Source organism: Schistocerca nitens, chromosome 1 (genome assembly GCF_023898315.1).
Source record: "Schistocerca nitens isolate TAMUIC-IGC-003100 chromosome 1, iqSchNite1.1, whole genome shotgun sequence".
Lineage (NCBI taxonomy): Eukaryota > Metazoa > Arthropoda > Insecta > Orthoptera > Acrididae > Schistocerca > Schistocerca nitens.
The window spans coordinates 274,345,627-274,373,064 of NC_064614.1; the positions used below are offsets into that span (position 1 = coordinate 274,345,627).

General features: G+C 38.6%; 1 protein-coding gene across 2 annotated transcripts in view; it reads right to left on the minus strand.

Moving 5' to 3' along the window:
* Positions 1 to 27,438, minus strand: part of LOC126248094 (protein GPR107) — a 209,417-nt gene that overhangs the window by 76,779 nt on the left and 105,200 nt on the right. For both annotated transcript variants that reach the window (XM_049948772.1, XM_049948765.1), the window contains exon 7: positions 1,438 to 1,571. In XM_049948772.1, coding sequence (XP_049804729.1) covers positions 1,438 to 1,571 — 134 coding nt within the window. The remainder of the gene's footprint in view (positions 1 to 1,437; positions 1,572 to 27,438) is intronic.

Genomic DNA, 27,438 nt, shown 5'->3' on the forward strand with positions numbered 1-27,438 from the left:
TTTTGTAATCAAGTAAATATTACAGCTACCAATAAAAGGTAAACACCAGTTATGTGATATAACTGAGGAGACAGACTAGCAGTTTTCTTTCTAATTTCCTCGATTAGCTAGTGCAAGCATTAATCAATATAGTGACTCTTTGCTGTTAACAGAGAATACAGATCAAGTTTCTACCATTTGTTAACCTTCTTCCACATACCTTAAGACTCTCCTTCTTCACAGGATCTACAGTACATGTTAAATGAATAAATAACACCTAAAAGATGACAACAAAGGAGAAATATTCTTGTATATTATAGGTTTCTGACCGAGCGAGGTGGTGCAGTTGTCATCACAATGGACTCCCATTCAGGATGGTGGTGGTTTGAACCGTGTCTGCCCATCCTGATTTAGGTTGTCCATGATTTCCCTAAATCCCTTCAGGCAAATTCCAAGATTGTTTACTTTGGAAGGGCATGACATATTTCCTTTCCCATTCTTCCCTAATCCAAGATTGTGCTCTGTCTCTAATGACCTCACTGTCAACAGGATATTAAAAACTAATCTCCTCCTCCTCCTCCAATAAGTTTCTGGGGTTTTAGTTATGGTATAAAGCATTTTTTTTTGTTGACATTTCATCTCTTGCTACTGAAGACAGCAGCACAGCAATTATTGTGGATGAGACATCATTTCTGTAAAATATGAAAATTTTTTTAAGCATTTAATATTGGAGACTCAACCACCTATCGCCATAAAATTTTATGTTCTTTTGTTATTTTGTACGCAATATGTGGTGATTATTTATCAAGTTGTACATATTGTATCAGTGATTTAAATTCAGAATGTTTTGTTCAGCTATGTCTTCACCAATAATCTATTTAGCTCTTACACCCATCTACATTAACCCATACACATAAATCTGATTGTGTATGGCAAATGAAAACAATGTTACACAAAGAAACAAAATATTTCCAAGTTAGTTTTTAGCAAATATGCATACAAATACTTCCGTTTGCTTTTACTACTGGAAATGTCTGTTCTGAGTCCCACATAGGATCATCAGAACACATCACATCATTAGCAGATTATCTCCATTCTTCTTAACAAGTTCACTTTCTTTCATTCTTCTATTTTAATGATCTGACTGCACAAACAGATTCTCTTCTGCCAAATTCCAATGCATACAAATTGTCTGACAACAGTTTACAATACATTTGGAACTAAAGACATGATCATTTGCACTTGCATCTCTTTGCACCCAAAGAGAAAATAGTTCTTGTTAAGCAGTTCTTTAAATAATCGCTAGGAAGCAATTCAAATCATCCAAAATACCTACATCCCTTTGCCACCATCTCCAGCTTTATGGGACATAATGTCAAACAGAGCACAAACAAAACTATTCATTCTAGCAATTTAGTTTAGTAGCAGATTTTTTCCTGTCTTTCTTTTTGAACTTACTTGCTTTTCCTCAAAATGAAAACCCAAAAGCATCCAGACAAGAAAAACAATAAAGCCATCGTGAAATATAATGCTGGAAGTGGCATTTCTCCTGCTGATAAGTAGTTACCATCATTATTTTCCTCTATGGATATCTACAACACACAAAAACACACCAGTCATTAATAAAATATATATATAAGGTTACTGTCTTTTTATTCACACAAATTAAAATGTGAAATCAATGAAGGATTAGGGGAAGGGATACAGTAAAAAGATAGAAAATTATAACTTTGTCAAATTTCAATACCTTTACTATAATTTAATTTTCAAACATTCCATATGTGCGTACCATAATTTGTGATAATTAATCTCTGTGATTAAGATATATTTGATTACATAATTAATGCCTCTTGCTTTCTTTCCTATGGTACAACATCTAAACTTTCCTTATTCTGCATTCATGTAGTCTGTACTTTAATACAGGGTAACTTTGTTCTATTGCATTTTGTAACCTGTAAATCAATTTATTCTGTTGTCGAGTAACAGCCTGTGTCCACATAGTCGAAAAAACGAGCAAATAACAATAATAATTCACTGAGCCTTTCCCAGTGGACTAGAGGTAGAGATCGTTCTCAGGCAAAACATCAGATGTTGCTGTGAAATCTCCACAACACTTCATTGTTACAACTGACATCCTCAGCTGAGATGAACACACTGCTCAAGTGTGTCCACAACCCCGAGCTGTGTCTACAACCTCCTGTTTATAGCAGTCTAAGTGGGAAGCACACAAGCATGAAGGCATCAAATTTGGTGGCCAATAGCAAAACATTCTTGTTCACAACTGAGAAGGACCACTACACCACATGTCGGATGATGAATCAAGGATCGGCATATGATCTAAGACTGTCATTCCTCCTATGCACTGCCACCAAGCCACTCCAGCTATCTCTTTTGAAAGCTGTTTGCCAAAATACATGTGTCTGTGCTAGCTTGCATCCATCTTCACCAATGTTACCCGAACAGTTAATTCATCATCAAAGCATCATCCCTTGGGTGACCACTAGTTTCCCCCTTTAGTCGCTGTGAGTTTAATACTACCAATGCTGGTCCCATGCTGTACTAAGTTGGAAACCATTATCCATTTTTACAAGATTTGTTGAGCTGTGAATTTTGACTGCTTCTTTTATTGCATTGTCCCAGTATGAAGATATCAACTGAGAGAATTCTAGTACTTTTGAAATCCATATTGTATCCTGTACTGAGACAATGGTTGGCAACTGCACTTTCGAAACTTCCTGGCAGATTAAAACTGTGTGCCCGACCGAGACTCGAACTCGGGACCTTTGCCTTTCGCGGGCAAGTGCTCTACCATCTGAGCTACCGAAGCACGACTCACGCCCGGTACTCACAGCTTTACTTCTGCCAGTATCTCGTCTCCTACCTTCCAAACTTTACAGAAGCTAATCTGCCAGGAAGTTTCATATCAGCGCACACTCCGATGCAGAGTGAAAATCTCATTCTGGAAACTGCACTTTTCTCTGGTTGGTCCAGATGTGTATGTTGTCTGTCTTCCTGGTGGGTCAATCCATATGAAGTGGTCCAGTGATGGTTGCTTGACCATTTTTATATACTTTAATTTTTTTATATGCGATTACCCTATACGTGAGAAGTTCAAAACAGTTTTTTTAAAATAATTTATCCTGCACCTTTACTGGATGGAGACCATTTTTATTTGTAGGCACGCGACGAGTTTTCAGTTTGGAGGCATTAGCAAAAATTTGAATATCTCTCCACTGGCTTAAGCTACAACATTGCAATTGACATGTTTGTTTTTAGAAATGTGTCCTCTACAACATTGTCTGTTACATAAAATACCCTAAATTAAAAAATAACCAGTCAAAATGACCTCCAAAGTTTGGTATACAAATTTTCAAAAATCCACTTTCTAGGCCCAAAAATAACAAACAGGGAGTGATTTAAGAGAGTCTACTATTTTTTTTTTCTATAGTCAGATATCATACACTACTAGCCTCATACAGAGCAAGAACACTTACAAATGTTTCCGTAATTTTTTATGAATTTTTGAATTTTGCAAATTTTCATTTTTTGTTATGTTTGGGGTTAGTTATCTCAAGTGGGACTGAATATAAAACTATGATTTTTGCACAGTTTGTACACCTATATGATAGAAACGTACTGTAAAAATTTCAACATTGATATCAGACTGTGAACAAGGATATGAATTTTTGAAAATGAGGCAATAATTCACATTACTCTACAACTGATCTTATGGCTGTTGCCTATTTAAATGGTTTATTGTTTCATTGTAATAAACTTTAAGTGTGACATATATTTAGTTAACATTATCACCCAATATTCATTTAGTTTATTTATTTTTAATAATGCAATATTAAACAATAGGAGCTTTTCCTTTTGTTCTATAGTAATTTATGTTTAGGTTTATTGTCGATAAAGAAGTACATTACTGCTGGTTGTGGCATTGTTGTAGTCAGTCTGTTCTGAAACCTCTGTTGGAGCTGATTACATACTTCATCGAGAGTGTAGAATGTGTTATGTGCTTTGTTCTGTGTATAATTTGTAATTAATTTTGAGAGATTAACTGGAACGCAATAACATGGGTGAACAGTGCTCTGTTGGGCAGATAGCAAGCGAAGTGTGCCACAAAACAGTTTACGGTTCAGTTTCAAAACACTTGAAAAATGTCAATGACTTTGATGAAGTTAGACAAACTTTGTTTAAATTTCGAGTAAGTTCTTCCGTAACATCAGTGTGTGCAAGGGCGTACCCAGGATCTGAACTGGGGAGGAGGGGGGGGGGGGGGTGGCAGGTCATACTAGTCTCAGAAAACAAGGACTCGAAACAACATAAGCACTTCTTATTAAATAAAACAGTAAACTAGTGAAAAACTGCTTTCAATAAACATTTTAAATATAAGAACAGTAGCATAGTGAGGTACCCGTTTAGACTGCGGGCTGAGCAGAGCAATGCAGAACAGTGCTGCACGGTAGCTCCGAGTTTTGTTTCGTGCAATCGTTGGATGTGATTTCTTGCGATGGACATCGAAAGTCCCATATGTACGTAAACATCCCGTGTTGTGGGATCAGAAAAACAAACACTGCCACGACAGAGGTCTGGTATGCCAAGCTTGGAATGAACTGTATAAGTACAAAAAATTAAAATAAATACATCTACATCTACATCTACATCTACATCTATACTCCGCGAGCCACCTTACGGTGTGTGGCGGAGGGTACTTATTGTACCACTATCTGATCCCCCCTTCCCTGTTCCATTCACGAATTGTGCGTGGGAAGAACGACTGCTTGTAAGTCTCCGTATTTGCTCTAATTTCTCGGATCTTTTCGTTGTGATCATTACGCGAGATATATGTGGGCGGTAGTAATATGTTGCCCATCTCTTCCCGGAATGTGCTCTCTCGTAATTTCGATAATAAACCTCTCCGCATTGCGTAACGCCTTTCTTGAAGTGTCCGCCACTGGAGCTTGTTCAGCATCTCCGTAACGCTCTCGCGCTGATTAAATGTCCCCATGACGAATCGCGCTGCTTTTCGCTGGATCATGTCTATCTCTTCTATTAATCCAACCTGGTAAGGGTCCCATACTGATGAGCAATACTCAAGAATCGGACGAACAAGCGTTTTGTAAGCTACTTCTTTCGTCGATGAGTCACATTTTCTTAGAATTCTTCCTATGAATCTCAACCTGGCGCCTGCTTTTCCCACTATTTGTTTTATGTGATCATTCCACTTCAGATCGCTCCGGATAGTAACTCCTAAGTATTTTACGGTCGTTACCGCTTCCAATGATTTACCACCTATGGCATAATCGTACTGGAATGGATTTCTGCCCCTATGTATGCGCATTATATTACATTTATCTACGTTTAGGGAAAGCTGCCAGCTGTCGCACCATTCATTAATCCTCTGCAGGTCTTCCTGGAGTACGTACGAGTCTTCTGATGTTGCTACTTTCTTGTAGACAACCGTGTCATCTGCAAATAGCCTCACGGAGCTACCGATGTTGTCAACTAAGTCATTTATGTATATTGTAAACAATAAAGGTCCTATCACGCTTCCTTGCGGTACTCCCGAAATTACCTCTACATCTGCAGATTTTGAACCGTTAAGAATGACATGTTGTGTTCTTTCTTCTAGGAAATCCTGAATCCAATCACAAACCTGGTCCGATATTCCGTAAGCTCGTATTTTTTTCACTAAACGTAAGTGCGGAACCGTATCAAATGCCTTCCTGAAGTCCAGGAATACGGCATCAATCTGCTCGCCAGTGTCTACGGCACTGTGAATTTCTTGGACAAATAGGGCGAGCTGAGTTTCACATGATCTCTGTTTGCGGAATCCATGTTGGTTATGATGAAGGAGATTTGTATTATCTAAGAACGTCATAATACGAGAACATAAAACATGTTCCATTATTCTACAACAGATTGACGTAAGCGAAATAGGCCTATAATTATTCGCATCTGATTTATGACCCTTCTTGAAAATGGGAACTACCAAAACTACTACAGACAAGAAACGCATAAACTCTGGTATATTATCATATTTGAGTTACGTACAAATTTTATCATTTTAATAACGAAATGATGGCCCAGTAGTTACAGTATTCAATAAATGATTCATGAGGTAAATTTGCAATAATGACATTTGACAGGTTTTGAACACCTGTCCTCCGCTCCTCATCCTTCTTGAAGCTCCACTGTTTGCTTCTGAAAGCATGCTTCGAAGCGCTGTTTTCGATTATGTCCTGGAAAAAACTCAACTGAAGGGAGATTTTGGGTCTATCTTTATCAATTAATATGTTGTGAAAGAAGGAGATGCACTAAATAACAATGTCTTCATGTTCTAAAGGAGTTTCTTTTCTTTGGGAGAATATGCAACTTGCTCGTCAAAAATCCGAACGTGCGTTCCACTAGCACTCTAGCCGCTGATAATTTCTTGGTAAATAATCTTTCTTCGTCACTTAGTAACAATCCAGAAAATGGACTCATTAAATTATGCAAGTGAGCAAGGGCTTCAGGCAGCCCTAATGCGGCTTTTACTGAAGTGCCCGGTAGTTTTTCAGTGATGGCCAGTTTTGTGGAACGTTCTGAAAATTCTTTTATAAATCACTTGCACTAAATGTCTCCATCTACTGCTTGTCATAAACTGCACGTCAACTGCTATTTATCTACAGTCAGCTGTAACTAAAAAATTAATAGTTTAGGAGCAGAAAAGAATTTTACATTTAAATATGGTAGGAGAAACGATGTTGTTCGTTAGAAACTTCACACAGTCATGATCCCTTACTGCCTACAAGTGAATACGCTCTTCCTTGGCGACGTAACATGCCTGAGAGTAGCAGAGCGGATTGCTTATCTGCCCCCCCCCTCCCCCCCCCTCCACGCCCCTCGCTGGGTACGCCCATGAGTGTGTGAGTATCATGAGAAGAAACAGTCTGAAGTACAACCACATTTTTGGAAGAAAGTGCTGTGATCCACTTAAAGTTCTTAAAAAGCCTATTACTAAAGGTTAGAGGGAAATAAAACTTGAACATTTGTCCTTGTTATGTGCGAGTGAAACAGCTTCGCGAGTGAAACGTAATATGATTCCTGGAAATTTACTAGACCCAAATTGTTACTCAAAAATATTTGTTGTGAATCCAGAACCAGAATCATGTAACCTTGTTAATGACATTAATATTCCTAATGAGGAAGCTGTTAGCATAATGGGTTTTGCTTGTTTTAAGTTAGACGTACCTCTTGCTTTAAAAATAATAAAATTAAGTAGCAGAAAAAGAAAAGCAGCTATTGAAAATAAGGTACAACAAATTTCAAACAAAATTAGAAAAGGCTTGGAGTCATGCTTTAATAATAAAGATACCAACATTGTTTCTAAAGAAGAACAAAACCTACCACCACCACCATCATCTGACACTGAATATTTTAGCTTAATATAGATATTAAAAATTAAATGTTCAGTGACATCTAAAGAGGAAAAAGTTAAAATTTTAAGTCTGCTCTCTGACTCATGGTCAAGAGAAAAAAATTGTTTATGAATTCAACATTTCCCATTGTTTGGTTAAACTAACTCGAAAATTGTGAAAGAGCAAGGCATTTTTCCAGTTTTAGGAAAGAAGAAAGGAGTAGGTATAAGTGAGGAAACAATTAAAAAGAACCAACAGGTTTTTGAAGACGATGGAAACAGTATCATGTGCCCAGGTTGCAAAGATAGCAAAAGAGTTGTTATAAATGGAGTTAAAGTAACAAAGCAGAAACGACTAGTGCTGTCAAATTTAAATGAACCTTATGTAGTTTTCAAAAATTCTCATCCTGAATACAAAATTGGAAGGTCAAAATTTTGTGACCTCCACCCTAAGTGGTGTATTTTGGCTGGAACCTCAGGGACACACTCCGTATGTGTTTGTCTATATCATAAAAATGTCAAACTGATGATTGTGGGTGCAAAACGCAGTGATCTTAACTACAAAGAGTTACTAGATTTAATGGTCTGTGATACTAACAGTTATGATTGCATGATGAGTCTGTGTAATAAATGCCCTGGTAAGAAAACCATTATTGAATTGTTTCACGAATATGAGGAGGAAATGCCCGACAGTATTACCTTCAAACAGTGGGTCATAACTGACAGGGCAGAAATGATAACAGTGGTTAAATCTCAGGAAGAGTACTTGGAATCTTTAATTGATAACTTGCAACAACTCAAAAGTCACCACTATGTTTCTAAAATCGTAAGTAAGTTTCTGAAGGACAAAAAAGCACAACTTCATGAAACTGAATGCATAGTGCCAGCTGATATCGCAGAAAATTTTACATTTGTGATTCAGGATGCAATACAGTGCATCCATTCATTCTCTACTTTAAAAATGAGAAAGATGAAGTTTGCAGTTCTTCAATTTGCATTCTAGGTGACTACTTGGAGCACAACACTTTGGCTGTACATGGGTTTCAAAAGTATGTAATAAATTACATAAAAGAAAATTTTCCAAAGGTCGAGAAGCTGATATACTTTTAATATGGAAGTGGTAGTCAGTATAAGAACAAAAAGAATTTTTCAAATCTGTTCAACCACAAAGTATACCTTTGGTTGGAGGCTGAATGGTACTTTTTTGCATACTGCCATGCTGATGCAGTAGGAGGTACAATAAAACGTGAAGTAAGTAAAGCCAGCCTGCAAAAGCCAACCACAGATCACATTCTACAGTACAGGACGTGTATGTCTTTTGCAAGGATAATATTAAATGCATTACCTATTTTCTGATCAATAAAGAAGAAGTGGTTCTGCTTATGAATACAACACTTCAAACCAGATTTGAAAACTGTATAACAATAAAAGGAACAAGGCATTTCCACAAATACCTTGGCATTGAAGAAAACTTAGTTCAATGCTATGTAACATCAGAAACCAAAATTTGTGAGGATCATTGTGTCAGTAAAATTACATCTTTGTCTTTAACGTTGAATGAAATATTGGCATGTGTGTATGATGGAGAGCGGTGGCTTGCAGAGATTGAAAGAATAAGTTTGGAAAACAATGATGTTTTTGTGCATTTTTACCACCCTGCTGGCCCAAGAACATCATTCAAGAAATCTACCAGTGACAAAGTTTGGATACCAATGAAAAATGTTTTGCGGAAACTTTCAGTGCTTGAATTTACCACAGCAGCTAGCAGGTCTTATTCTATATCACAGAAGCTGTCTGAAGAAATAAGCGTTCTTGTCATTCACCACCAGATTTACGAACAGTCGCATCTCGAAGGATGTTAATTGAAAATATTTATTTTAAGTATGTCAAAATAATAAAAATGTTAATTTCAGTGATGTTTCCACTTTTTGTGCATAATTCAGTACCTTACTTAAATAATAACTGATTACATTCTGCCAATATCACACATGAATAGGCAACAGCCATAAGATCAGTTGTAGAGTAATGTGAATTGCCTCTTCATTTTCAAAAATTCATATCTTTGTTCACAGTCAGATATCAATGTTGAAATTTTTACAGTACATTGCTATCATATAGATGTACAAACTATGCAAAAATCATATTTTTATATTAAGTCCCACCTGAGATAATTATCCCCAAACTTTACAAAAATTGAAAATTTGCAAATTTCAAAAATTCATAAAAAAGGAAACATTTGTAAGTGTTCTTGCTCTATATGAGGCTAGTAGTGTATGATATCTAACTATAGGAAAAAAACAGACTCTCATAAATCACTCCTTGTTTGTAATTTTTGGGCCTAAAAAGTGGATTTTTGAAAATTTGGATAACGAACTTTGGAGGTCATTTTGACTGGTTATTTTTGAATTTAGGGTATTTTTTGTAATAGACAATGTTGTAGAGGACACCTTTCTAAAAACAATCAAGTCAATTGCAATATTGTGACTTCACCCAGTGCAGAGATATTCATATTTTTGCTAATGTCTCTAAACTGAAACATCGTCACACACTTACAAATGAAAATGGCCACCCTTCAGTCAACGTCCACGATAAATTATTTTAAAAACTGTTTTGAACTTCTCAATTATAGAATAATTCCATATTAAAAAATTAAAATATTTAAAAATTGTCAAGCAACCAACTTAATTTTTATAGGCCCACTTCATTTGGATTTGGTGCGATAAGTTCGTCTGATGTATGACTCCCCGCTGCTACAGGGAACCATACATGCCAAACTTTTCAAGCTAATAATGTTCTTGATTAAGCCTGGAGGAGCTTCGAATATTGTAGCTCTAGAAGATGCATTTAACTTTATGTTCCTACAGTAATCTTCCAATTTTTAAAGACATACAATACCGTGATATGGAAAGATGGCAATCTTCTCTGATTTCTTGTTTCTTCTAGCTCCTCAGATTGTCTGATATGCACAACAAATCTCTCAACCATAGGAATATAGTACAGAGGTGGCAAACCTCATTGGATAAAGCTGTCTGAATCCAAAATGGCTTGTGCTCTGTGGATCAACTTCTTAAGCGTGCCACTTCGATGCCACAGATTGAGAAAGCTCGTGGCCTGTAAGTATAAGTCTACGTGTGTTGGCTTACAATAAGCAGCAAGGTCCAAGGTAACATCCTACACTTTCCACACTGTTCTCCCATCTCCAACATAAGCGTGTTATTAAAATAAAGAAAATTAAGATACTGTAGAAGTACTTCCAGTGATAAAAAGCCACAGGTCAAATTACAGAGATGCCATCCATATATCACCAAAAGGACATATGTTTTAGCTCTGTCAGCTCTCCTCAAAATCATCCATAAAAACATTAACCTCTTTGGATGACAAGAGACTACCCGTTATGACACACTCAGTCTGTTCACAGCATTGATAACTGAATAAAAAAACAGGGCAAAGTGAGCATGTACTTAAACACAAACATCTACTAATTTCCTTTCCTGCTTCTCTCCAATGAACTTCAATGATTTCTGCAATGGCACTTGAGTGAAATCTGAGAGCATATCAAAACTCATGGGTATCATAAATTGTGAGAGTCCCAAGTTCCTGAACTGAAAAATGAAGTCTTTTCAGTTATGTATGTGATGCTTACATTATCCTACTAAATGGTTCAGTTGTGCTGCCAGTCATTTGGAAAGCTGTATGTTGGCGCCCCAATACCGCGCACAACTGGGCAAAGTAGTATGCTATTGTTATTAATTTTAGGCAATCCTTGTACTCTGGGAGGGGCAGGTGCATGTGCATGAAGTTTCTTGGCTGCAACTTAGATCATGCTACGCTTGAAGTGCTAGAAAGTTCTTCACTGTATTTTAGCCGTGGGGCCCTTACTTTGTGTGTGATATGTGGAGTTGTTCTGGAACTGGTTCATCTTGCTTAAGTACACCATCCTGGAGAGAATGACAGTTGCAATGCCTTTATCCACTGGTAAGATTGTAGTATGAGGGTCCTCTCATAGGGATTGAAGCACTAACCTCTCTGCTACAGAGACAATGTTCCTGGGTATTAGCACCCACATCAGAGCACAGCAGGTCTTCTGCCTGATCCTACAGGCAGTATTCCTGCATAGTTTCAGCAGTCCTTATCTAAAAGAGTTAATGATTACCGCATGAGTGGTATCCTTGGGATGGTCATGAAGTTCAAACGCATCTTCAAGACCAAAACTGCATTATCAGGCAGATGTTTTGTCCATCAGATTGTACATGGTCAATCAATGAAGTGTATTCTAGCTTATCTTCCGTATCATGTTATCACTTTCAATTTGCTAAAGTGACACTATGAACTCTGCAGCTGCTGCAGCTGCCAACAGATCTAAATCACCAGCCACCCACACACACATGAGAGTGAGGATTAACAACACTTGATAGGAACTGGACTTTGTGTCTAAAGATCTGCTGGTGCATTATCTGAAGATTTCATCTTGACTATCAGCAGATTCCTGGACATGGACTGACACCACTACTTGAGGTTCTCACACTGGAATATCCTTTCATCCAGGAGTGTTGGTCCTGTGAGGTTGCAGGACGATTTCTATGAAGCCTGGAAGGTAGGAGATGAGGTACTGGCAGACATAAAGCTGTGAGAGCAGGTTGTGAGTCATGCTTGGAAAGCTCATACAATAGAGCATGTTCCCAAGAAAGACAAAGATTACAGGTTTCGGTCTCAGTCAGGCACACTGTTTCATCTGCCAGGTAATTTCAAATCAGTACAGAGTGCAGCGTGAAAATTCATTTTGAAATTTTTTTTTGTTGTTTTTACTTTTAAATTACAGCATATGAACAATATTTTTAGTACATACTGCAGTATGGGCTTAGTGCTCTTTCTGCACCATCTTAGTACAGCTTGTGATCACACATTTTTTTCAAAACTTGTGATCACATGTGTTTATTTTTATGTGTGCAAATTTTAATAACCTTCATAGAAGTGTTCCCGAAGATAAAGCCATGGAAGATGACCATAAGAGAAAGAAAATGACCTTAGAAATGAAATGAAAATAACATTGAACAAGGCGAACATAGTGTGAGTGTTGGTGATTTCACCCACATACAATCACTCTACATCTATTATTTGCACTATCCTTAAGAAGAAGGATAAGATTAATGAGACAGACTTGATAAATATGTATGCAGCATTAATGTCATATGTGTTAGATAACTGACAACTAACTTATGTTCAAACTAAGAAGTGAAGACGACAATGAAAGGTGTTCATATTGGTGAACCTTTCCCCCGCTGCTCACAAACGGCTGGTGACGACACACTAAATCGTCATCACTCTTTATGCAAAATATCGCTTGTTAAGCAAGTCATTTTTTTACAATTTGTTGTGCTTGTTATGCGAATTGCGCATCGTGGGAGGTGCTCATTAAGCCAGTTTCCACTGTAGTTTTAAGCAAAAATGGGTATACAGTAGAGTGATACTTTGTTTTCTTTGTCACATTCAGCTTTAAGAAGAAAGAGGAATGTTGTATTTATGCATTATAGAAACTTTAGAACATGAGACAGTATACTTATTGACATATAACTACAGATATCTGTGACTGCAGTTAAATTTACAATATTACTTTTTTCATAGTGTAAAGATGAGTGAACAGTATATCTGTTTGAGCACATGCATTTGTGTAAAACCAGTTGACAGCTTTCACAAAACAATCATTTGCAATTTCCCTCATCAGTGACTCTGTGTTTGTTGTGACCGAACATGCTACCTTCCTGGATGTTAACCTCTACCTCTTTGATAGCTCCATCTACACCTCTGTCCACATTAAACCCACTAATTTCCAACAGTACTTGCATTTTGACAGTTGCCATCTGCTCCACATCACAAAATCCTTCCCCAAGAGCCCAGCAACTCGTAGATAACTTATCTGCAGTGGTTAGAAATACCTTGCCCAATATGCTGGAGGCTTTCATGACACGCAATGCCCCCGAACCTAGCCCACAAATAGATTTCCCATACCACTCCCTCAGATAGCCCCAATCCTCCTGCCACCCCCAAGAATCTGCTACATAGGAGCACCCCCCCTCCTCCCAAAAATCACCCAATATCCTCCTGGACTGGAACAACTTAAATACATTCTTTTCAAGGACTCTTATTATCTCTCATTATGCCCTGAAATTAGGGGCATTCTACACAAAATCCTTCTGTTATAACGTCAAGTTTAACACATATATTTCAGAACGACACAACACATATAAGTCACAGAGTAAGTTGACAAGCAAGACATGTGTACACATTAGCATTCGAATGAGCACTGAGTCCCAGTCTAGCGGCCGCTGCTCGGCTGGCCGCTTAGGTGGCGCAGCCGCTGCATGGCTGGCAGACAGCGCCGCACGTAGAGGACGCGCGTAATTGTGCGGCGGCGCTTTGAATGATCGGCGAGTCACAACACCTTCCCGCTCTTCCTAAAGTGGTTTTCTGTAGCCAACCCTACCTATACAGGATCCTGGTCTATCCCTACACCTCCCACTTCCAAACCCTTGCCACTGTCAAGTACCAAGTCCTGTCCAATCAACCCACCCAGCACTTCCTACTCCAGTCCTATCACAGGCTTCTCCTACTCCATTGCCCCATCAGTGGCTGGGCCACCTGTGAAAGCAGCCATGTCAAATACCAACTCAGCTGCAAACACCGCACAGTTTTTTATATCAGTATAACTATGAATCAGCTCCTAACCAGGGTGAATAGCCAACACCAAATTGCTAACAAGAATGAAGTTGCCCACCCTATGGCATCACACAAAGTTGAGCACAACATGCTCAATTTCAATGGCTGCTTGTGTTGTTTGTCATATGTGTATAAATTCTTGTTTCTTTTTTTCCTAACGTGATTATCACTTGAGTAATGACGCTTTATTTGATGTACATCTGTAAGATGCTGAACCATGTTAGGTAACTGGTTGGTAACTAATTAGGATCCAGTTTAATGAAAGTTTGCATTTTCTTGATTTCTTTTATGAGCTGAGCAGCCTTTATAAGTACAATAATATTCCTTTTCCATACGCTGACCAATGCTTGAATACAAAGGACAGTTAAGGTATCAAATTGCTCTCAGTTTGAAGAAATACAATTAAAGGAAGTGAAAGTCATACAGGATTACGGTAAAGAAGTTGTATTTTCAGTGATGTGGAGCTAGACAAAAAGAAAAGTAGTGATGTGGAATTAGACAAAAAGGAAAGTATACAAAGTTTTGAATTCTGACACTTTCATATAGCACTCTTATTTTCTGCGCAACCAGTGTCCATGACGTCTACAGATCTTTGTGAATATGCTCTTATTGTAGTAAATATGATCATGTTAATTGAGAAAAATTAATAATTAGGATGAGTTATGTGTCATGGAGACTTATTCAATGAATAAAGAAATTGTGATATACCAGCAAACCTGCCAATACTTCACTGTTGCTAAATATGTGCGGGAATTGTACATATGTTCTAATCTCCTTCTCACATCTCTCTCTCTGTCTATTTCCTCCTCTACCTCTCTTTGTCCACCAAATCCTCTTCCCCTCTCATTGCCCATCTCCTCCCCCTCCCCCCCAAACCCTCTCCATCTCCTCCTCTCACACCTCTCTGTCCATCTCCCCCCCCCCTCTCTCTCTCTCTCTATTTTCTCCACCTTCGCCCTCTCTGTCCACCTCCTCTTCCCCCTATCTCTCACTAACCCTGAGCCTTGTTTATTTTTATTGCAAACAAATCCTCAGCTGGAAAATAAAGTCACTTACAATGAAGGGGTAAATCAGTTGGGATCATTAACATAAGGGCTACAGGAAATACCTCTCCATCTGCAGTATCAGTGAAGACAGTAGCTTCAATGACAGTATTTCTCATTGTTTTAATCTGTGAACGGGAATAATTGCGAAGTTTCAGATTCCATAATAGTATTCCAATCATAAGTCAATAAACCATAAATACAACATTCCTATTTCTTCTTAAAGCTGAATGTGACAAAGAAAACAAAGCAGCACTATACTGTATACCCATTTTGGCTTAAAACTACAGTGGAACCTGGATTATTGAGCACCTCCCATGATGCCCAATTTGCATAATGAGCACAACAAATTGTAAAAAAATGACTTGCTTAACAAGTGATATTTTGCATAAAGAGTGATGACGATTTAGTGTGTCGTCAACAGCCGTTTGTGAGCAGCGGGGGAAAGGTTCACCAATATGAACACCTTTCATTGTCGGCAACAGCATATGAACAATATTTTTAGTACATGCTGCAGTCTGGGCTTAGTCCTCTTTCTGCACCATCTTAGTGCAGCTTGTGATCACACATTTTTTCAAAACTTGTGTTCACATGTGTTTATTTTTATGTATGCAAATTTTAATAACCTTCATAGAAGTGTTCCCAAAGATAAAGCCATGGAAGATGACCATAAGAGAAAGAAAATGACCTTAGAAATGAAATGAAAAAAACATTGAACAAGGCGAACATAGCGTGAGTGTTGGTGATTTCACCCACATACAATCACTCTACATCTATTATTTGCACTATCCTCAAGAAGAAGGATAAGATTAATGAGACAGATGCTTCAAAGGGAGTGACAAGAATATCTAAATAAAAGTTTCATACTATATCTAAAAACAAAGATGATGTGACTTACCGAACGAAAGTGCTGGCAGGTCGATAGACACACAAACAAACCCAAACACACACACAAAATTGAAGCTTTTGCAACAAACTGTTGCCTCATCAGGAAAGAGGGAAGGAGAGGGATGATATCAAAAGGTGCTCCTTATATGGATACATGAAAAGCAATTGTAAGGTGACACAAGTACAAGAACATCATTTGTCAGAAGGCAAAAATGATTTTTGCCGACCTCATTAAGATGAGCCCAGGATAATTAGTGCCCAAAGAAGTGTTTACCGGAAGCCGTGGGCGAATCAAAATGTTTAAGAGAAGAACCAGTATCCACAGCACTGAGAGGCACAGCAAAGTAGCCAGCTCCGACACTAAGGCAACAGAGAACTTCATTAGCAACTTCAAGATGCTCATAGATTCTGAGGGGTATCTGCTGCTACAGGGTTTTAATTGTGACGAGAGAGGCCTACTCTGGAAAAAGATGTCAAAGCGTACCTTTGTAAAAGCAGAGAAGAATTCATTACCTGGTCACAAGCCAATGAAAGACCATCTTACACTGCATTCTGTGCCAATGCAAGCGGTGATTTGAAAATTAAACTGCTGCTTGTTTACCATTCAGAAACTCCACGAGCCTTCAAGAAGTGTAAAATACAGAAGAGCATGTTAAATTTGATGTGGAGGTCCAACAACAAGGCTTGGGTGAAACGTGGTCTTTTTTGTGATAGGATCAATGAAGAGTTTGGTCCTTCGGTTAAAAAATATTTGCTTGAGATGAATCTGTCAGTCCATGTATTGCTTGAAGAATTCCAATTTCTGCCTCCCAACACCACTCCATTACTGCAACCTATGGACCAGCAGATTATTTCTAACTTTAAGATGCTCTACACTAAAGCACTCCTTGAGCACTGCTTTGAATTGACTGAAGCTACCAATCTCACTTTCAGAGAGTTTTGGAAATATCAGTTCAACATCATTTCCTGCGTCAAGATGATCGAAAAGGTGTGGGAAGGGGTTATTAAAAAAATTCTCACTTCCGTTAGGAAGCCACTTTGGCAGGAGTGCATTGTCGAATGTGACTCTCAGGGATTTGAGTCTGTACCTGCAGACCTCGTAGTCAACGAGATTGTGCCTTTGGGCAAGACCATGGGACTAGAAGAGGATAACAATGATATCAATGAGCTTGTGGAAGATCACAGCCAAGAAATAACCACTGAAGAGCTTATGGAGTTGCAGTGTGCTTCACAGTAGGAAGTTGTGGAGAGGAGGCGGTAACGGTAAAAGTAACAGTAAAGCAGCAATTTTCTGGCAAAATAAGAGAAATGCTGAAAGCATGGGAATCGGTTGCATCATACATAAAGCAGTGGCTACACGTGCTGCAAATTTATTTAACAATAATGCTATGTCGCTTTTCTGCCATGTGTTGAAGCATTGGCAGCAACAAATGACTATAGACAGCTTCCTAGTAAAAACTAATTATTTATGTACCATGAATAATAAAGTACATAATAACGTATGTATAATTTTCTTTGAATAAATGCCATGAATAAGATAAAACTTTTTTTTCTTTTTTCTTTTTTAACACATTATCAAATTTAACATTAATTTACTTGGGATAAACTGTTTCACTTGAGTGTTTCGCACTGTGAGTAACATTCTGGAATGAATTATGCTCGCTATGCGATGTTCCACTGTATATATACGAAGAAAGAATATCTGGGGAAGAAACGATGTGTCTAACGGTTTAAATGTCCTGACATCTACACCAAAACTGACTGTGAGAAAGAAAACAAAATCACACATTTTCACAGCACAGCATTTTTTTTCTCGCAGTCTGTTCTAACAGAAAATCTGTACATTTTTGTTTAAAAAATACGTATCCTATGTCTGTCTGAAAGTCAGTAGAGTATCATGTAACAAATTGAAGTAAAATGTTATAATCATATTTTTCCCTGAGACATTTAAGTTTCTTCTTTATCTACGATAATGACTGAAACAGAAGAAACGAATTAAAATTTGTGCTGCAGCCAGGACTTGAAGACAGCTCTTCTTGCTTGCTAGGCAGAAATGTTGACCATTACACCACCACAGCACTATGGTTAACATTGCAGCACGAATTACCAAAGCTGAGTGCCCTCCTCAACACAAAGCCCTAGCAGTAGTGAAAATGTAAGGGAAAATAAGCAGAAGATATGAAATGAGGTTTGTATTGGGGAGGGCACTCAGCTTGGGTAGTTAGTGCAGCAATGTTAACCATAGTGCTGTGGTGGTGTAATGGTTAACTTTTCTGCCTACCAAGCAAGAAGACCTGGGTTTGAGTCCCAGCTGCAGCACAAATTTTAATTCACTTCTTCTGCTTCAATCACTGTCGTAGATGAAGTAAAATAGTCAAGACCTTTTTGAGATTTTTGCTAACAATGTCTCCCCTTTATATGTTAAATACGTGTATTTATACATTACATATATTTAAATAATATACAGTCACAGTCTGTCCAAACGTTTATTAGAGCATCATGTAATGATTTCAAATAAATTGGTTCAGAACTTTTATTATGACCACTGCCCACCACGAGGTTTTATGCTGCCTGGTGGTGATGAGGGTGCGTGATGTGGTAAGAGAAATATATGAGTCAGGCAGAGAAGAATGGGGAACATTCCAGCAATGATAAGTGGCAGAAATGCGGAAATCCGATGACTTTGACAAAAGCCACATTATTGTGGCCCTGAGCTTGTGGGTGCTAACATCTCGGAAATGGTGACACTGGTTGGCTGTTCACATGCTACTGTCATGAGCATCTACGGAAAGTGGTTGAAGAATGCTGAAACCACAAGTAGGCGACAAGAAGTTGGATGTCCGTACCTCATCCCAGAATACAGATATTGGAGGCTTGCCTGCTCTCTAAAGAAGGATAGGTGAAGGTCTGTGGCAGATCTGATGACAGGGTACATTGCTGGTGCAGGCACAAGTGTTTTGGAGCACACTGTTAAGTGCGCAGTATTGAACATGGTGTTCTGCATCAGAGGACCCCTACATGTTCCCATGTTGACCCAACAACATCCCAATTATGATTACAGTGGGCACTGGATCATCAAGATTCGACCGCCGATCAATGGAGTGATGTCACCTGGTTGGATGAATCCTGTTTATTGTTAAACAAGGCCAATGGTTATGTCCAGATACACTGTCATCCAGGCAAACGGCTGCTCAAAACATGCAGCCGTGCACCATGGATGCAGGCTGGTGGGAGCAGTATTATGTTATGGGGTTTCATGGGGCTTGTGGAAGTAATCAAAAGCACCGTGACAGCTGTGAACTACTTGAATATCATTACGGACCACCTGTAACCCGTTATGCTTGAGTCTTGGCATCTTCCAGCAGATTAAAGAGCCCTTTTCACAAGGCCAAAATTTAGCTGCAATGACTTGACAAATATGATAGTGAACTCAAGTTGATGTCTTGGCCATAAAATTTGGCTTATCTGAATCTGATGAAATCCCACTAGGACACTAATTGGATGCCAGCTCTGCACTCACAAACCAACAGCTCATAAATTGCGGGAAGTGTGTCATCTGTACATAGGCATCTTGGTGCCACAAACCTCTGGAAACCTCTCAAGTACTTGTTGCATCCACAGCATGCACAATTACTGCTGAATTGCGTTCAAGAAGTAGACCAACATTCTTTTATGTACGTGGTCATAATGTTTTGGGTCATCTCTCTCCGAATTTTTATTAGAGCGTAGTGCAAAAATACACTAAAAAAAAAAATCCCCCCATGAACCATGGACCTTGCCGTCGGTGGGGAGGCTTGCGTGCCTCAGCGATACAGATGGCCGTACCGTAGGTGCAACCACAACGGAGGGGTATCTGTTGAGAGGCCAGACAAACATGTGGCTCCTGAAGAGGGGCAGCAGCCTTTTCAGTAGTTGCAGGGGCAACAGTCTGGATGATTGACTGATCTGGCCTTGTAACATTAACCAAAACGGCCTTGCTGTGCTGGTACTGTGAATGGCTGAAAGCAAGGGGAAACTACAGCCGTAATTTTTCCCGAGGACATGCAGCTTTAGTGTATGGTTGAAAGATGATGGTGTCCTCTTGGGTAAAATATTCCGGAGGTAAAATAGTCCCCCATTTGGATCTCCGGGCGGGGACTACTCAAGGGGATGTCATTATCAGGTGAAAGAAAACTGGTGTTCTAAGGATCGGAGCGTGGAATGTCAGATCCCTTAATCGGGCAGGTAGGTTAGAAAATTTAAAAAGGGAAATGGATAGGTTAAAGTTAGATATAGTGGGAATTAGTGAAGTTCGGTGGCAGGAGGAACAAGACTTTTGGTCAGGTGAATACAGGGTTATAAATACAAAATCAAATAGGGGTAATGCAGGAGTAGGTTTAATAATGAATAAAACAATAGGAGTGTGGGTTACCTACTACAAGCAGCATAGTGAATGCATTATTGTGGCCAAGATAGACACAAAGCCCATGCCTACTACAGTAGTACAAGTTTATATGCCAACTAGCTCTGCAGATGATGAAGAAATTGAAGAAATGTATGACGAGATAAAAGAAATTATTCAGGTGGTGAAGGGAGACGAAAATTTAATAGTCATGGGTGACTGGAATTCGTCAGTAGGAAAAGGGAGAGAAGGAAACATAGTAGGTGAATATGGATTGGGGGGAAGAAATGGAAGAGGAAGCCGCCTTGTAGAATTTTGCACAGCGCATAACTTAATCATAGCTAACACTTGGTTCAAGAATCATAAAAGAAGGTTGTATACCTGGAAGAATCCTGGAGATACTAAAAGGTATCAGATAGATTATATAATGGTAAGACAGAGATTTAGGAACCAGGTTTTAAATTGTAAGACATTTCCAGGGGCAGATGTGGATTCTGACCACAATCTATTGGTTATGAACTGCAGATTGAAACTGAAGAAACTGCAAAAAGGTGGGAATTTAAGGAGATGGGACCTGGAGAAACTGAAAGAACCAGAGGTTGTAGAGAGTTTCAGGGAGAGCATAAGGGAACAATTGACAGGAATGGGGGAAAGAAATACGGTAGAAGAAGAATAGGTAGCTCTGAGGGATGAAGTAGTGAAGGCAGCAGAGGATCAAGTAGGTAAAAAGACGAGGGCTAATAGAAATCCTTGGGTAACAGAAGAAATATTGAATTTAATTGATGAAAGGAGAAAATATAAAAATGCAGTGAATGAAGCAGACAAAAAGGAATACAAACGTCTCAAAAATGAGATCGACAGGAAGTGCAAAATGGCTAAGCAAGGATGGCTAGAGGACAAATGTAAGGATGTAGAGACTTATCTCACTAGGGGTAAGATAGATACTGCCTACAGGAAAATTAAAGAGACCTTTGGAGAGAAGAGAACCACTTGTACGAATATGAAGAGCTCAGATGGCAACCCAGTTCTAAGCAAAGAAGGGAAGGCAGAAAGGTGGAAGGAGTATATAGAGGGTTTATACAAGGGCGATGTACTTGAGGACAATATTATGGAAATGGAAGAGGATGTAGACGAAGACGAAATGGGAGATAAGATACTGCGTGAAGAGTTTGACAGAGCACTGAAAGACCTGAGTCGAAACAAGGCCCCGGGAGTAGACAACATTCCATTAGAACTACTGATGGCCTTGGGAGAGCCAGTCATGACAAAACTCTACCATCTGGTGAGCAAGATGTATGAGACATGCGAAATACCCTCAGACTTCAAGAAGAATATAATAATTCCAATCCCAAAGAAAGCAGGTGTTGACAGATGTGAAAATTACCGAACTATCAGTTTAATAAGTCACAGCTGCAAAATACTACCGCGAATTCTTTACAGACGAATGGAAAAATTGGTAGAAGCAGACCTCGGGGAAGATCAGTTTGGATTCCGTAGAAATGTTGGAACACGTGAGGCAATACTAACCTTACGACTTATCTTAGAAGAAAGATTAAGAAAAGGCAAACCCACGTATCTAGCATTTGTAGACTTAGAGAAAGCTTTTGACAATGTTAACTGGAATACTCTCTTTCAAATTCTGATGGTGGCAGGGGTAAAATACAGGGAGCGAAAGGCTATTTACAATTTGTACAGAAACCAGATGGCAGTTATAAGAGTCGAGGGCCATGAAAGGGAAGCAGTGGTTGGGAAAGGAGTGAGACAGGGTTGTAGCCTCTCCCCGATGTTATTCAATCTGTATATTGAACAAGCAGTAAAGGAAACAAAAGAAAAATTCATGGAGAAGAAGTAAAAACATTGAGGTTTGCCGATGACATTGTAATTCTGTCAGAGACAGCAAAGGACTTGGAAGAGCAGTTGAACGGAATGGACGGTGTCTTCAAAGAAGGATATAAGATGAACATCAACAAAAGCAAAACGAGGATAATGGAATGTAGTCAAATTAAATCGGGTGATGCTGAGGGAATTAGATTAGGAAATGAGACACTTAAAGTAGTAAAGGAGTTTTGCTATTTAGGGAGTAAAATAACTGATGATGGTCCAAGTAGAGAGGATATAAAATGTAGACTGGCAATGGCAAGGAAATCGTTTCTGAAGAAGAGAAATTTGTTAACATCGGGTATAGATTTAAGTGTCAGGAAGTCGTTTCTGAAAGTATTTGTATGGAGTGTAGCCATGTATGGAAGTGAAACATGGACGATAACTAGTTTGGACATGAAGAGAATAGAAGCTTTCGAAAAGTGGTGCTACAGAAGAATGCTGAAGATAAGATGGGTAGATCACGTAACTAATGAGGAGGTATTGAATAGGATTGGGGAGAAGAGAAGTTTGTGGCACAACTTGACTAGAAGAAGGGATCGGTCGGTAGGGCATGTTTTGAGGCATCAAGGGATCACAAATTTAGCATCGGAGGGCAGTGTGGAGGGTAAAAATCGTAGAGGGAGACCAAGAGATGAATACACTAAGCAGATTCAGAAGGATGTAGGCTGCAGTAGGTACTGGGAGATGAAGAAGATTGCACAGGATAGAGTAGCATGGAGAGCTGCATCAAACCAGTCTCAGGACTGAAGACCACAACAACAACAACAACAGTGCAAAAATTTCAAATAAATTGGTCAAGAAATTTTCGAGATTTCTTATAACAACATTTCCCCTTTCTGTATTAGATATATATTTATAAATCAATTACATTAAAAAAATATGCAGCCTATGTCCATCTGATGTTTAAGAGTACCATGTAAATGTCTTAAGTAAATCAGTCATGAACTTCGTGATTTTTGGTAACACAGTTAAACTATGACTTGTCTTCATATGTAAGTATAGATTTTAAGTACATACACAGAGGTTACGAAAGTCACAGGACACTTCCTAATAGTGTACGGACCTCCTTTTCCCCAGTATAGTGCAGCAACTCAATGTGGCATGGACTCAACACATTGGAAGTCCCCTGCAGAAGTAGTGAGCCATGCTGACTCTACAGCCATCCATAATTGTGAAGGTGTTGCCAGCACGGGATTTTGTTCATGAACTGACTTCTCGATTATATTCCATAAATATTAGATGGGATTCTAGTTGGGCGATCTGGGTGGTCAAATCATTTGTTTAAATTGCTCAGAATGTATTTCAAACAAATCGTGAACAATTGTGGCCCGGTGACATTGCGCATTATTCATGAAAATTCCATTGTTGATTGGGAACACGGTGAATAGCTCCAAATGGTCTCCAAGTAGCTGAACATAACTGACCAGACCACAGTTATCCCTTCATCTACAGTCCAACCGACATGGTCACGAGCCCAGGAGATGCGCTGCAGGCAATGTCATGCTGGTAGCAATGACACCCACATTGGTCGTCTGATGCCACATAGCCCATTAATACCAAATTTCACCTCACTGTCCTAACAGATATGTTAGTCATACATCCTACATTGATTTCTGTAGTTATTTCATGCAGTGTTGCTTATCTGTTAGCACTGACAACTCTACACAAATGACACTGCTCTCAGCCGTTACGTGAAGGCCGTTAAGTGAAGGCCATTGGCTACTGCATTGTCTGGTGAAAGGTATTGCCTGAAATTTGGTATTCTTAGTACTGTGGCTCCCTAACAATTTCCAAAACTGAATTCTGCATGCATCTAACCGAACTACCATTCCACGTCCAATGTCTCAATGTCTGTTAATTCCCATTGTGTGACCATAATCACATCAGAAACATTTTCACATGAATCACCTGAGTACAAATGACAGCACCGGCAATTCACTGCCCTTTTATACCTTGTGCATCTGTATATGAACATACTGCTATCTCATGACTTTTGCCATCTCAATGTATTTATATAATGCATATATTAAAAGAAATGTATGTAACCTATGTCTGTCCAAATGTTTATTAGAGTATCGTGTAAAAATTTGAAATAAACTGGTGAAAAACTATCTGAGTTTTTTGCTAAAATTTTTTCCCTTTTATGTAGTATACTTACATTTATGTGCCACATACATTAAAAAATGTGTAATCTATGTCAGTCCAAGCATTTACTAGAGTATTGTGTAACAACTGAAGTAAATCAGTCAAGAACTTTTCACGATTTTTAGTAACAACCTTAATCTACAATTTGTCTTTATACAGTAGTATACACTTTCTTCAACTATTTTCATTTCTATGCATGTTGAATGCTCACTTGTCACAAATATTAAGCAACATTTAAACAACTGTAAAATTTTGGGGTAGGGACAAGGGACTGCAATGTGTGGTTGACATTTTTATTGCATAACACTATAACAACTCAGGATGGGATCATAGCTGGGTTGTTCATCAGTTATTTGTGTTTGTGGGTATTTTTTTGGTAGGTGAGAATTTCTGTGCGATTTCTGTTTCCTAATTTTGTGGGTTTTCAAAAAACGTTTTGCTCTCACTTTCGAAAAAAATCTACAAGAAGTACTGCTATCTTTAATGTTGTAAAATACTGATATTCTACATCTAACTTATCGCTAGCACATTTTCTACAAGGGAAGCATTCTCTTGCTGCATAATGGCAACAATGCAGCATTAGTAATGGCTACACCATCTTGCTGTGTACAGTAGTATCGTCATTGGGCTTCAGTGCAGAGCAATTGTGCACGGGTGCGTCATGGATAAATCAATATGAAGTAATCCGTAGAAAGTATAGTTAAGAGTTACGTTGGTTCATAGAAGGAAAGTGTTTGATTAATTCAGTTATTTTGCACAAAGGTACTTGGGATTAGTTATGAGATTTATGGACGAAACTATGTCACGTTTGTGAACCAGTAATTTTAATGGAGAAACATATTGATAGTAGAATGTAAATGAAAATGCTTCTCTGATCAGTGATTACCTTTTAATTAATGTGTACAAACAAGGTACAATGGTTACTGCAGAATGAATGTGGAACGAGCTTAGCTGTTAACACTAGACTGGATGAGATTAGACATTGTCAGGGAAATGTATTAATTGCTTATGGGACAATACAAGAAAGTAATTCGACTTATAATGTTATTATTTCAAAGTGACATTTTCCATTTTTTAACTGAATAAGTTTAGTATTTGGGAAGGATAAGGAACACGTATCCAAATTAGGCACATGGTCAGGTTTCTTTCATAACAATGCATATTCTCTATGTAAAACTTCCATACACGAGTCCAATAACAGCAAGACATTCTGGAGCTTTACAAGAAAGATGGCCACCATAGGCTATCGAAAGCACTAGCAAAACTGATCATCACTAGAGCGTATGCAGAAAGTGTATGTGTTGTCCTCACGGTCGTCTTATTAATTGCATCTTCAGATGACTGTCTCTCCTAAACCCCTACTGGTGAGGGCTTATCCAGTGCAGCAGTCTGGGATCTTCTAATCTTGTGTGTAATAGCTTTGAAATACCTTGTTGAGAACATTCAGAAGACAAACTGGTCTGTATGATTTTCATATCATTGGATCCTCATCTTGTCATTTACTATTATCACCACTTCATCATTCTTTCATAGTGCAAAGTCCCTTCCTTGCATGAGACAATTGTACAGTTCACACAAGTAAATATCTAATTGGTTAGTAAGGCTTGTATTACTTGGCACAAATCCCATCCAGTCCTGGAGATTTCTTCTTTTTCAGCCTTAAAATTATTTGCTTTTTCTTCTCATGCAAAGGGGTACACAAGCTTATTGTTCCTATAGTATTTCCATATCATTTTTCATAACTTACACTGATATTATGTCTCACCTTCTTCACCACCATCAGAAAAATGTGTTCCAATTAGCATTAGCTGACTGTACCCAACTTCCTGTTACCATCGAACCATTTCTTTTGTGAGAGGACAAGAGTGTTGGGGCTTGTGTTTTCTCACAGTAAGTTTTTTATAGTACACCCCAGAGATTAGTATATAAGTTAGCATCCATGAATTGCTTCCAGCATTTCAGTTTTTTAATTCTTCCTTAAAACATTGATTGACATACTTGTAACTATGCAGCCTTTGGATTCCTTCTTCTTGGGTCATGCTGTTCTGGTATAGCTTCCTGCCTCTTCTTGTTTCGCATCTTAATCTCTGCAGATCCTCCATCCAGATGGAAGATCCTTCTCTAGAAGGACTGCTCCTGGTAAGTACTGATGCCCCCACTGCCCTATGTGTAGTCCCTGTCAGTTAGTTGGTTGATATGGTGGAGGGGACCAAACAATGAGGTCATTGGTCTCATCAGATTAGGGAAGGATAGTCCTCGTGCCTTAACATCTACACTAGCATCCAGTGATGGACTTCCCAGACACTGAAAAATCCTTTTCAGTTTTCTCAGTTAACCTCCTTGATGTATTTGGGCCTTATGTACTTCCAGTGATGGTGTAGAGTATGTCATTCCACACTCAACCTTCCAGCCTTTCACATTGCCATATTTGATATCTATATTTGACATTGTTCTTACCATCTCTTCATAGGTTTGTGTGTTGTGAGGTGCATTCTATACCTGTAGACTGAGTTCCACAATGACTACTTCTAGTTGTCTTCCACAGCCACCAGAGGTTTAATACATTCTAGGTGACTATCCTTTAGCCTTAGCAGATACTCGTCGATCTCATCACTAAATTGAAAATACATGGAAACCAAGATGCAGCTCCCCTTTCCAGTTAACATTTCCACATAGATTAATTGTTCTGAACAATACTGTGATATTTTTGTTGCTGTAACTGCTTTATTAAATTCTATTATTGCTGCCATAGGACACTATGCTTGGGTGATTATATGGGCATTTACTGGATTACTGGGAACATTTCCTGCTTTAGCATATATTTCTTAGAGACAAACAGCATCTGCCTTCAATTCTTCTAGCTTCATGCAATACACTGGGAGTTCTCATGGTATTAAGCTGTCCTACTTTTATTTCCATTAGGGATGATGGATATACATTACACAATCTGGCCATTCTTGTCTGTAATTCCATGCTACACAACCACGCACCATCACAAAGTGCTT